This window comes from Anopheles darlingi, chromosome 3, assembly GCF_943734745.1.
Source record: "Anopheles darlingi chromosome 3, idAnoDarlMG_H_01, whole genome shotgun sequence".
NCBI lineage: Eukaryota > Metazoa > Arthropoda > Insecta > Diptera > Culicidae > Anopheles > Anopheles darlingi.
Genome location: NC_064875.1, coordinates 53,974,542 through 53,987,887, shown reverse-complemented (window position 1 = coordinate 53,987,887; position 13,346 = coordinate 53,974,542). Strand labels below are relative to the sequence as shown.

Below are 13,346 nucleotides of genomic sequence, written 5' to 3'. Positions count from 1 at the left end.
ACAGTAAAGATGTGCTGTGCTCACTAGGAGAGCCACTCTGTGTGATTCAAAAAGTTCATTATTATGTGGATGAGAAAAAAAATGATAAAAGCTCAGACCGTTCAACATGCTCAACAATGACGATACGATAGCATTTCCGCTCTAATCGACTCCCTGCCGGTTGAAGGGACAGCTTTGGTGTAGCTTGAGCGAAAGAGAGACACAGACAAGTGGGACTGAGCGCAGGATTACATTCGTTCCATCTTCTGGTGTGACATTCTCCCAACGGAACGAGAAAACGGAAAACCATTTGAATAGTAATAACAAAGGGGATTTCCTGTTCCCTTTTTTGGATCCATGGTGTGTCCTTAGTTTCGATATCCCAACCTCGCGCCTGCCATAAGCGTGCCTAAGCTTTCGAGAGATATAATTTCATCGTGCGTATTCCCATGCGGGATGGGTTTGTGCTGGTGAGAGTGGTTTTCGATTGGATTTGCTTTCCCTAGGACCTGTCAGGATACACTTACATCGTGGAGTTGTCCCATTCGAGCTGGCTGACGTTTTTGTAGCGCCCGTTCATGACCTCTTCGTCCTCGGAGTCCGAGTTCTCCGACTCGGAGCTTTCGTCCGACAGATTATCATTCTGCATCGGGTTGATGGTTATGGTCAGCGCGGAATCGTCCCAATCGAGCTGCTGATCCGCCGCTACCTTCGGGCACGGCTGATGTTTGTCCGTGCTGCGCGAATGACCGGCCACACCGGAACCGATCAAACCACCAGATGCACTGCCCGCGCTGTTGTTACGGAGGCGCGCGATACCGACACCGCAGATGAGCAGCACGAACGAGGCACAAATCACCACGATCAACATGGTCGAGTGCGACGAGGCAAGCTTCTCGTGCCCGATCAGTGCGGCACCGTTGCTGCTGCGTACCTTCGACTGCGATTCCTGCACATCGTGCGAGTGCAGCATCGCATGGGCGTACTGGTTGGCATTATCTACTTATCGAAAAAAGGAGAGAAACTTTGCATTAGCGAATGATACGGTTGTGACAACAACTGTCGCCGGACTTACCGTGCGAATCGACAGCTACGGCCCCGTGCTGCTGTCCTTCGGACGGTACGGTCGAGATGGCAAGCAGTACGTTCGATGGCGGTGATGCCCCAGCGTTTGATGCCGAAGAGGTCGGCTGCTGTTTCGGGTGCAGCACGGTCAGTGTGAGCGTGTACTCGGCACTGCGGAAGTGATCGTCCACCTGCGAGCAGGTCAGCTTAAACACCCGGTTTAGATAGTAAGCCGGCTTCTTGTTAATATAGACGAGTGACTTCAGCACGTGCTGATAGTTTTCGATCGTATCGTAACCGATCATTTCAACGCCCTCCTTGCTGATCTTGGTTTTGATGTCGAACTTGAACAGCGACTCATCGGTACCGTCCTTGTCATCGATCGTGATCTCCTCGTGGTCGGGGTTAAGGCTTGGGAACACATTCACATTGCACGAGTCTAGCTTCTGCATCTCCGGTCGAATGTCCTTGCCAGTGTAGATGCTGATGTTAATCTGGGCCAGTATCTTAACTCCCTCCTTGATGTCCGGGTAGGACACGAGATGGTTCGAGTTTCCGCTGATCACGATCTGTGGCTTCTGGTCGCTGGTCAGCGGTTTGTCCAGGATCTTGCTATACAAGCCGGACACCGACGAAGAAGCAACAGACGAAGACGAGAGACCACCGGCTGATTGATTGCCCGATGGCGTTACCATGATGTAGGTATCGATCGTCGGCAGGCGGATTGCCTTCTTATTCGGGCAGCTCACGGTCGTCATCACCTGGATATTGCGGCGCCCAATCGTCGGGTTTTCCTTCGCGTTTATGTACTGTATCTGCTGCAGTAGCAGCTCAATGTTTGTCTTGTTGCTACCCTCGATTACGATCTTGTTCATCTGCGTGTTCGATTGGATCTGTTGCTCCGGTTCGAGGTAGTGATCGGCGGGCGGTAGCAGCTTCTCGGCACAGTCCGTACCGCACCGGATTTGGTTCGCCGTTAGTACCTTTCGCGTAGACAGCTTAATCTCCGAGATGTCGCCACTGAAGCCGTGCTTCAGGCGGTTCTCCGATCCCTGATAGCACGCACCGATCGCGAGTGTCGTATTGATGCCGTGCGCTGCATGCAATGGCCAATCGTCGATCACCTCCGGATTGCTGTGACGATCCTCGACGCTACTCTCGAACCGCACACCGTCCACGTACAGCTCGACCTTCGGCAGATCCACGTTGATCGTGTAGTGGTGCCACTCGTTGTCGCACACCTGCGGGATCTTCCAGCGCCACTCGGCTGGGCTGAAGATGTTCAGATCACCGTCGTTGAAGTCCTTGCGCAGCAGAAGTATCAGCCGGCAGTTACGCACAAACAGTGCCATATGGTGCCGGTTCATCTTGTGATCGTCCGCACTGCAGACGATGTGCTCCTTCGTGTGCTTATCGTTCGAAGCGATGCTGTGGTGCCGGAACATCGTAACGATGCTGAACTGATGGGCGGCAAAGTCCTGCGGTTGTACCACACTCCTTGGTACGATCGCACCGGAGCTACCGTCAAAGTGGAAAATCGCCTCCACACCCTCATCGTACACCAGGTCCTTCGTCCAGTCGGTGTTCTTCTGCAGCAGATCGACCAGCCCACTGCCACCGCTGTCACTATCGCCCGTCTGCTGTCGGTCACTTTCGCTCAAACGTCGCAGGCACTGGGTCGCATCGCGATCGCAACCAAACGAGATGTGTTTCGTCCTCAGCGAAACCGACGACTGGATGACCATGTCTTCGCCCTTGCACTGCATATCGCACAGCTCGAGATGGATCTTCGGGAACAGCGATACACTCTCGAGCGAGTTGGCAGTGTAATCGATGCGCTCGGCCACTCCCATGACGTGTGCTTCGCAAACGCGTCGTACCCGAATGTTAACCATCACCGGCGCGGACTGCTTCATCGCGCAATCGTACGCGACGACCGAGAGTATGTGGTTGTGCGAAATCTTGTGCGACAGTGGTTCCGTGTTCCGTATCGAACCCTCATTGTCGATGGTGAACGGTTGGTCAGCCGTGAGGATTTCGTACTTGCACACATCTCCGAACAGTGGTGTACAGTCCTTGTCCGTTGCTTCGACCCGGATGATCTCCTGGTACAGCCGTCCTTCGTCGACCTGCAAAATACCAAAAAAAAAAGGACAAACGATTACCATTAAAATTCGACCATCATCCACCGGAAAATCCAATCAACGAACAGGACTACTGGGAATCATTCACTTCTCTCTCTTACATTCTCTTCGGAAATCTGAAAAAAAAACGGTCGATGTCGCCCAAAAATATCTTTAGCTTCCTCCGGTCTATCCACAAATAGCGTGTCGTACCTCGTCATACCTTGCACTTTGCTGTACAGGCGCACTCTCTCTCTCTCTCTCTTTCTCTCTCTTTCACAGCTTTGAAGTGGGACACAAGTGGACGTGTCCCGCGGACTCCTTGTAACGGTGCAATTAAAGCTTATGTTACGCAGCGGGGGGACAAGGAATTCCCTCTTTCCAAACTGTCATTATCATCCATTCTAATCACTTCTGGTGCGGTGTTGCTCCCCTGTGGTGGGGAACAACCATCGCTCTTCCACCATCCACCAAGGTTGCAGCATAGTCATTCGGCCTCGGTACCAAAATCATGTCAAGCCGTAGCAAGAAAGCAAAGTTTCGCGATTACAAAGTGCCACTATAAAGTTCAACAAATAATCGTTAAACACCTCTAGTGGTTGTAGCGACAGAATTTGAATTTCGACACGCCACAGTCTCGTGGTCTCAGTCAGACACGTGGTCTCACGACACCACAACTAGATGGCTGACTCTGGAGTCTTTCAAAAAAGGCAGCAAAACAGCAGTGTTCGATGATGATGATGATGGTGACGATGACGAGGCAATATTATTCGGTCTTATTGTTGTGGCGTAGACAAATCACCGACCAGCGGTGGACCATGCGATCGCGACTAGCACACCACACAGCAGGGATTCTTGTCGAACACCACCGCAAACACCTGTGCTGAGTGTGTCCTCCTGTGGGTCGTTTCCCTGGGTCGCGCCAGGGAATTTTCATTTTCGATTCCAATTTCAGGTTCAGCTTTGATGGGTCCCCTGGCGTGGACTGGAATATCGATTTTACGAAACACCTTCACCTGAAGTGACCAACACACCTCGCTCAGGCCAATACCTTTCCCAAAATAGCAGCGAGCGTCGAGGGGGTGGCAAGTGGAGATGGATCATCGGTGGGTCAGTCAAGTTGGGAAAATTAGTTTTTCCCATGCTAATCGCTACCGTGAATTTATTCATCGATGGGTGGACGATGGAAAAGGAACCCCAGGACCTCTTTTCACTTCGTTCGGTGACTGACGGAGAAAACTTTACCCCGGGGGAGTTCCAACACCACGTCGTTAAAAGGTGCGTGCGAGTGAGGAATCGTCCAGCAGAGCCTTTTGTGACGGGGATGTTTAGGTTGTTAACGTCATCATTTCGGTAGAGAACTATGCTACGCCCGTTTCGTGTGCGAGAAGTAACTAAGTTTGCTTTCATTATGTTTTTCCTTCGAACGATTCCATCGAGAGAAGGAAAAAAATATCGAGCGGATCCCACCAAATACCCTACAAAACCACTTAAATTTTCACAAAGTTGGATTAAAATTGCATAAGAAAAGACCACTTATGAGACTTTTGGAACCGAGAAACTGATTATATATTTCGTTTCATTTGTAGGTCACCAAAAGTTGATGAACAATTACAATACTATACTATAGTATATATAAATATACGACTCGCCCGTTCTCATATCTGTTAAAAAAATTACAATATATCTTCATTGAGTAGAGAGCTTCATTCGTCAGACTAAACCTATCAAAAATAAGGATACGAGTGAATTGCCTTACAAAGCATTTTCAAAGTACGTTCGCCTCTTTTCCATCGGCACCGGATTGATTAATTATAGACAGAAGTGGTGCCACCTGTTCCAGCTCGATAAAAAAGACCGGAAAGTGATTTGTGGAAACCACTTCGAACAACTTTCGATATCACGTGCGCGCTATGTGTTCCGCGCGACCTGTAGTGCGCTGCCTGTTACTGCTGGTGCGATTTCTATTGAACAAATGTGAAAAGCAAACTTGTACCACTCGCTGGCTGATTTCTGATTTGAATCCGATCAATTTGGGGTTTTTTTTTGGTGAAGGAAAAAAAAACAGAAAAAAGCCACACCAAAACATACAACAAACACTGGCAAAAAGCCACCATTCCATAGCTCTGCCAGCCCCGTAGGCCCTTCCTTCGTTGGGGCCATGGTGTGTTAACAACATGGCGCTGGTGTGAACGCACCACCTACCAAGGGTGCCGCCGCCATAAGATTGCCCGTTTTGTTGACATGATTGATGTTTGCGTACACGCAAACTACCCGAAACGTAGGCCACCGACGGTACACGATGGTACCGACTGGTATACAGATGGCTTAATGGCTGGGCGGTGGCCAGCACCGGGTTTGCCACGCGGTTCGCTACCCGAAGTTCACCAGGCCAGGCCGGGGTGAGGACGCGGTTCGTGTAACTTTGATGGGTTTTCGTGTCCGATTATTAGTTTTCGGCTTTCCGATACCCTCTGAGTGGTGCTGAGGTTTCAACAACTTCAACAACGAGCCTTGCAAATGAAATGGCCCCGGCTTTCGTGGACGGCAACACTCTCTAGGATTCGATTTTGACGAGTTCAGGGGTTCATCACCATCATCATTACCACCACAACCACCACCATCAACCAAGGGCTTGGTAAATTATGTCGATCAAAAGGAGTCGCTCAATGGAGAAGTTAACACGTCGGCAAAACTCAATCCAAATGTGAACCCGAATGCGGCTTATGGTGCCCGATGCCAGCGCGAATCGATCCCGATGGTAGGTAGCGGCAACCGCGGCCAAAGTTAAGAGATTAATAACTTGTTTGCCCCGAAGTTGAACTGCGCAATTGCACCAAATTAGGGGAGGGGGGGGGGGGGGCAATATGGGAGGCAAAATGGCTGACAAATGGATGCCTTCATTATCAAGATGGTTGGGGCGGCATCGTTACTGATGTTGTAATTCAAGAAGTTTGAAGTAGAAGACGATTGTAATTATAATCGAAAGTGGTATTCAACAGCAGGAGAACAATTTTAGGATAACTTTTAAGTAAAAAAAAGTGCATTCACGGCTTCTCGAATTCTAATAGATGTTACGAATTTTTGTTTTTATTAAATATTGATTACAATTTTAAAATGATTGATAAACTTTTAACCTTCTGCAGTAAATTATTTAAATCCATTGGAAAAAAACGAATATAATTGTTGAATATTTATCATTCAGCAAATGTTGCTAAGCTATATGCAAAAGCGTCTCGTAGTCTAGGTGTCTCCACCAGAGCCAGAACCACCATTGGACTAACGCCTGAAGGCACTGCAAAAGTCAAACGCTTAATACTTGATGAGTTCTACCCTTTTTTTTGCCTCGCCAGCAGCAACGCACACGTTGCCGCGGCATGGTACAAGCTCCTTTCTATCTCTTACATAACCTTCTTTTTCTATTGCCCGCGCATAACTCAATATCTATTATCCTCTAATGAAGAGAGCAGCAGTAGCAGCAGCAACAGCGACCGGAGCTACCATGGCGATACCGTACCGTGCACATTGCCCCATGTCCTCGTTCGCAAGCTTCTCAGCCACGGGCCCGCGCTATTCGTTCGCCCTTCTTTACGGATTAACATTCAATTAAGCGCGTTGCCTCTTGGCGGGGCTCGCGGGCCCAAAAGTTACCATAGGTACACCCGGTACGGGTGACGGGGCACTCCTTTATGTTCTGCTCTTCAACAACCACACCCTCGTCGAGAAAGCAAATGGTGGAGGCTGGAGGAGAAAGGAAGCGAGCTTCATAAATACTTCCACCGAGGACCACCTCCGAGAGGTTGGCTCTTCTCCTTAAGCAGGATCCTTTATGTAGTACCACCACCGTGCGCAGCGTAGAAAAGAGAGCCAGTAGCTTTCACACCGGTACGGTACGGGATATTGGGTTGTAGCGGAATAGCACCATAACACTCTCCTCTACATGCCAGGGTGCCGGTGCCTGCAGGGCCTTTCGGCCTTTATGAGCAAATCGCGGAACGATCAACATGGCAATCGTGTTCTGGACGATGCCGCCAGTAGCGTTCACGCTGGTGACGATCAAAAGGCGACCAACCGTGTGCCTTCGGCTGCTGCTGCTACTGCTGCTGCGGTGGTCGCTGTCATCGTTGTCTCCTGGGGGACGAGGGTTTCGGTTTTACCTTCGTCAAACCGTACGGACATTTTGTGAAACTGTTCGCTCTCTGCTGGATTCGTGGTGAAAACTATCGAGTTGGGCGCCACGGTTGCTCAAAACGACCTTGAAGCCTCCGGGTATCCGTCGGGGCTAGCGGATTGGTTACATCCGAGCGATGCCATCACCAGCATACCAGCATTCGTGCGGTAAAGACCAATACAGGCTCTCTCTCTCTCTGGCTACTGCTGCTGCTGTTGCGAAATATTAATTTATCTGTCAAGCGTGATTAGCGGCAAATGGGGATAGTAGGGAGGTAATTCCCGAATTGTGCTGGTTTGCGCACTCTTCAGATGTGGTTTCGGGTGGAAACCACCGCCTCCTTGCTTCTGTAAAGCATTGCGCTGCGCTCAGTTTATGCGGGTATGTGTATTGTGCTGGCGAAATGAATGCCCACCGCGAAAGCTCCAGACGCTAATGGTGGAAACCGATTTCTGTGGTTTCAAGCTCTCCGGCCGGCCGGCATCCCTTTCCGGTCGCAGCATTCCCAATAAAGTAAATAAAATCCCCAGGATTAGCCCAAGGGGATTGGAGCTCAAAACTCAAATGACAGTAGTAGTCACTTGGCATCAGCTCATGTGACAGTTACTTTTGCCGCCCTCCTTTTTCGAACAGTATCGATTATAGGCAAAGACAAAAAAAGGATCAGGATAGAGTCTCCAGGAGGGTCTTCAGACTACCATTGGTACTAACACTGCAAAAGGAATGTTACTGCAGAAATCGAGTAGTAAATCGAATGCCTTGTAGCATCTGTCCTTATTCGGTTTCATTCGCTTGGATGATTTTAAGAGCAAAATTGAACACAACAACGTCTCCGGGATTCCTTCCCCTTCCATTGATGATGTTCAGAGATTTTAAATGCGGTACGCATTTGCTGAAACTAGGAAAAGGTGTTTGTATAGATTACATACGAACCATTTTTGTTTTTTGGGAGCTACTGCAAATTGTCTTCTGGTGTGAACAGAACAGACATTCCTTTACAGTTTAATCAGGCGTGGTTATAGCGATGAAAAGTATTTCATATGTATTTGAATAAATTTATATTTAGTCTTTATATTATCTATACCTGCATCCTATTGTCTAACTTTACCTTTTTCGCATCAAAAACCAATCGATTGCAGGCGTACCAAATAATCATTGTCCGGAAAACATTAATTGGCCAGCAATGCAAGAGCGATTCAGGATGGCCTAGTTACCAGAAAATGACGCACCCGTTGGCGCGATGCCAATAGGAGAAGTTACGCTTGGCTGCTATTGACTGTACATTGAAGGGTGGTCGGTGGTCGGTTGTGGTGGAAGTGAAGGATCTAAACAAACTGTTTTTGGTCATCGTGTTGCGATTTGAACCGTTTCACTGTCTTGCTTGCGTTTAAAAGGGCTAAAAGACCGATACTGTCAGTTCGCACAGTGAAGGCAATAACCGTTCCAGGGACATCTCAGCAGAAGCAGACCATCCAATTCGTTACGCGAGACAAGGATGTGTGTGTGTGTATCTGTGTGGCTGGTGATGGTGACATCCGGTAAGCAGAATGTCGCAGAACGCTTTGCGCTGCTGCTGTGTACGATGAAACGCGTGCAAATATCGAGCAGAACATGAAGAAAGAGCAAGAAGAAGAAGAAAAAAACCATAACCCGGGAACAAGCACGAAGCTCCAGTTCCTGACAGAGGAAATAAGGCGTTTGCTTTGGCAAAAATGAAAATCGTACACACACAGCAGGTGCAGGGCACGAGGAAAAAGGGGTTTACCTGAGCGCGTTTCATAGCGGAAATGACGTTCTCGAGCGAGCGAGCGCGCGCGAGCGGAAGCGTCAAAATGGGTGGAGGCAGTGTGGGTGGATATTGCAATATCTTTTCCACCCAGTTGCCTCGCCAGTTGATGCCAGACCATCGCGGGGTGGAGTATCACCGGGTAAACAGACACGCACACATCCACGCCACGAACACATCACAGCGGGCTACACCTTGAAGGTATTTTTCGTTTTCGTTTTCTGCTTCGGTTTTTTGTTCTTCGATTTGACTTTCAACGCGGCGCGGACGCCACGGTATCCGGCACGTTCCGGTTTTCCACGGCCAGCGTCGTTTTGATCATGTCCCAATGGCGCTGCGCCTTCAAGACGGCGAGACTGTCGACGACTTTTCCCAGCGCTTTTGGTTTGTTCCGTTCGTTTCGTGATGGAACTCCTTATTCAGGAGCAGGATGGCCAAATAGCGTTGAGCAGCTCTTGAGGCGCGAGTTGCTGAGCTAGTGAGAAGCGCGCTCGTCCCGTCTTGTCTCATCCGCTATCCGGCATACGCTTTTGCACCGCGTTGCCAGCGTGAGATATCCCGTGCGATGAAGAAATGAAAACGGAAGAGGAGTAGTAGCAGCAGCAGCAGCAACAGCAGCTCGAGTCCTGATATCCAGATTATCGATTAGTGGTCGCGGTGTAATGGCAGCCCAGTGACAGTGTTGCGGTGGTCGTCTGCTCGAGCACGAAAGGGCACGAATAACAGGCCTCGGCAGTAGCAGTAGCAGAAGCATCAACTCCCAAGGGTGCTTTGCTTCGATCTGCCAACGTTGTCCGTCGTCTCGGCTGTGGAAATGCCATTGCGGCATGCCATTCGCCAAGATGCTGTGCACGATGTCGAGAAGCAGGAAATAGCCCAACTGCCGAAACAAGGGGGAGGGCTCAATTCCATCGTGATACAGAGCCATGACCGTCCACAAGAAGTGGCTGCCAACTTTTGTAAAGATGTATGCTCCTACTCCTCTTTGAGTCTCGCCCGATAGAGAGAAAGAAAGACATCGCAGCAGTCAGCAGGCCAGTGGCAGATTGAAGCTTGAAATTTATACAGAGCAATTGGGAGGATGATTAAGAACATCATCAAAAGGTTTTTTCGTTTTTTTGCTGCTGCTGGTTCAAGGCCAGCACCGGAGAAGCCACTAACGGTGGACGTTGATTGGAGCGCATCGGGGAGGAGCTATTACAGATAATGGCAATTCCTGTCGCCTTTCCGTTGCGTAGCCGTTACCAGTGTCGCCCGTTCCCTAATGATGAAACCGTGGGCACTCTCTGTTGCGCCGTGGTGAGCTGTGGTGGCGGCTGAGGATGTCGAATGTCATAGAATGGCCCAAAAATGGTCCACCGATCGTCCTTGAAACGGGACGGGCATTTGTCATCGTATCGGGATTCGAAAAACCACCGTTCCCATCACCAGGTCCTGGTCGACATCGACTCAATTACAGTCCTGGGGTTTGTAATTTGTTCAAAGTCCCTTCTCGTTCGTTCGTGCATCGTGAGAGACCGTCGGGAAAGTGAACAAATGTTGTTGGCAACGCAAAGATCGAGAGCCACGGAACGACTGATGGAGTGTACTGATGATGGAACGATAGAGCGCTTTAAATCTATTATTCAAACCCTTCCTGCTCCATGTGAAGTGTCCTTTAAAGCAACACACGCATTCGCACATCTCACACACGATAGTAAAATGGCGCAGGCTGGTTGGAACACTACCACAGCAGGAGAAGGAGGCAACTTTTTCCATCCATCCAGCCATAATTTTGTTGCCAACGGAAAACTATTCCAATGAAAACCCGCTTAACGCTCTGGCGGCAGCAGTAGCAGCAGCAACAGCAGCAGCCGCCGGGATCGCTTCATTCCCGGTGTCGGTAGCATTAACTCCACTCTAGAAATGTGAGCGAGCGCGTGGTGCACACACGCCTCTCACCGACTGGTGTGTGTGTGTGTGTGTGTGTGTGTGTGTGTGTGTGTGTGTGTGTGTGTTGGGGAAGTTTTCCGTTCCCCGGATGGGAGGCTCGTGGCTCGCGCTGGTTGTCCTCGGGATGATGTATGATGTTGGCAAAAATGAAACTAAGGATTACTGTGTGTAGAAGCACTACCAGCAGCAGCAGTAGTAGTGGTAGTAGTTCCCAGAGTATAACGATGTGCGTGTACGTGTATGCTGGTTGCGAAAGTTTTTGTTTCAGCTGCTCCGCGTTGCCAATGTACGCGAGGAGTGCCGCCAGCCGCTAGGAGTTCAGGTTCCGGAGCAACAGCAACTGCGATAACCACTCGTCGGTTTGGACAGGTTGGTGGTGGGTTAAGTGAAATGGCGGCAGAGAGGGGAAGTTGATAGAGCGGGGGTATTATGCATGAACATCATTGCCACCCCGCCCACCCCGGTCATGGTCCATGAATAGAGTCCGGTGCAGTAGAACGCAGAATGTGCAAAGTTGGATAGGTCTTGCGGCTACCAGAAGGGACTCTCTCTCTCTTTCTCTCTCTCTCTCTGCCACTACTTCCGGGCTAGTTCACCTTTCCGGACCGGATCGGGAGTGGAGCGGCGCCATCGGATGCCGGAAACAATAGTGCCGCTACATAGCGCGCCACGTCTATTGCATTCCAACTTGACGCCTTTTCCCTGTTCGGTTGTTGATGTCGCTCTCTCTCTCTCTCTCTCTCTCTCTCTCTCTCTCTCTCTCTCTCTCTCTCTCTTTCTCTCTCTCTCTCTACGCCCTGCCGCTCTGTTCTTCCACGTTGTGTGCTATTTGCCTTATCGATTATCGACCATTCCAGTGATCCGGGGTGGGGGCCAGGCCATTGTTTTCTGTTATGGTGCACATGCACCGGCTACCTCGGTGGTGCCTCGGGGTGTACGCGCACAACCTGATATGCATTTTAAGTAGTCGAATGAGCTCTGACCACAACAGCCGCAGCCCCGGATTGAAAGGATATTTGACAGGGTAGCTAAATGAGGAAGGAGCGGTGAAAATTTAATGCGCGCCCCAAACAATAGCGCACACAATGAAGCGGGCTCTAATCACGAACTCCTCGCGCCATGGAACCTCCACCTCCGTTTGACGCATTTTGATTAACTTGATGCCGGTCGACAGCGCATCAGCGCGCATCAATATCGGGCGCATCAAATAAATCCAGAAAGGGGGAAGGGGACGATGGACAGTATATTCCATGACGGCCGGATACCGGAGTCACTGGAATAGGTTCAGCTAATGAATTGTAAACGCGTTCTATTTGGCGCCAATGGTCCGGAGTGATCATGCGCTCACTCGATTACGAAAAGTTTCTCGGCTCCTCTCGGCATTTTCCAAAACCAAACCAGAATGAAGAAAATGTTTTTCGCTTCACAAACTGGTGAAGTGATGCGTCAACCCTCGTCAAAAAGCGGATCACACGCACACGCCCTCCGATAGTGTCATTGGGCATGGGGAGGGTGCATGGACAGAGTTAACCGGTCCAACCGGTCGGTGTCCGAATGATTGATGGGCAGACATTTGTACCGCTTTTTAATTGATTTTCTGTTCCACCAGGAATTGGTGCAAAAGTTCCGGTGGAGTCCCCGTGGCCGGAGTGACTCGAACTGATCAAATTAACCAATAAAATGGATACAAAATGGATTGGCGATTAATAATGTCTTGACAGTGAAGCGCAGCAATGAAAAGAGAACTAAAAGTGCTGGTTAAAAAATGAGTTGCGATTGGGAAAAGCCGGGAAGCATTATCCGTGGAAAAATCCGTGGAAACGATTTGTTGCTAGTCGAAACGAGTTGTTGTATCCGTGAGTATTGATTGCAACGGTTGACCCCATACGGCTATCGATATCGAGCAAGCATTAAAAGTGTTTGCTTCGCGCAAATATTCATCTGCGTGGTATTGGCTGCATGCTCGTGTATTCGTATACGCTTGATGAACGGAGTTGATGATGGCTTCTTAGAAAATATACGACCGCCAGCCCTTGTGGAAGCCGTAAAGTAAATAAAAATCAATATCGAAACATTGAATTAATTACCGCAGCTACCGCTGTGCGCCCCGGAACACCACATCCACGAATTCGAATTATTTGTGGCCATTTATGCCACTAAACGGTATATGAAATGGTTCCAACAGATAGAATACGTTCCAAAAAGTATATACCTTTGATGAACAACCGCGTGGAGACGACGCCATAGTCACAGAACCGCCAAGAAGTTTGACTTCAGCCGAATGGAGGCG

The 13,346-nt window shown here is 49.6% G+C and overlaps 1 protein-coding gene across 6 annotated transcripts in view; it reads right to left on the bottom strand.

Moving 5' to 3' along the window:
• Positions 1-13,346, bottom strand: part of LOC125954975 (calsyntenin-1) — a 73,924-nt gene that overhangs the window by 3,314 nt on the left and 57,264 nt on the right. For all 6 annotated transcript variants that reach the window (XM_049685725.1, XM_049685723.1, XM_049685722.1 and 3 more), the window contains exons 6-7: positions 1,055-3,173; positions 507-978 (exon numbers count right to left, since the gene is read on the bottom strand). In XM_049685725.1, coding sequence (XP_049541682.1) covers positions 507-978; positions 1,055-3,173 — 2,591 coding nt within the window. The remainder of the gene's footprint in view (positions 1-506; positions 979-1,054; positions 3,174-13,346) is intronic.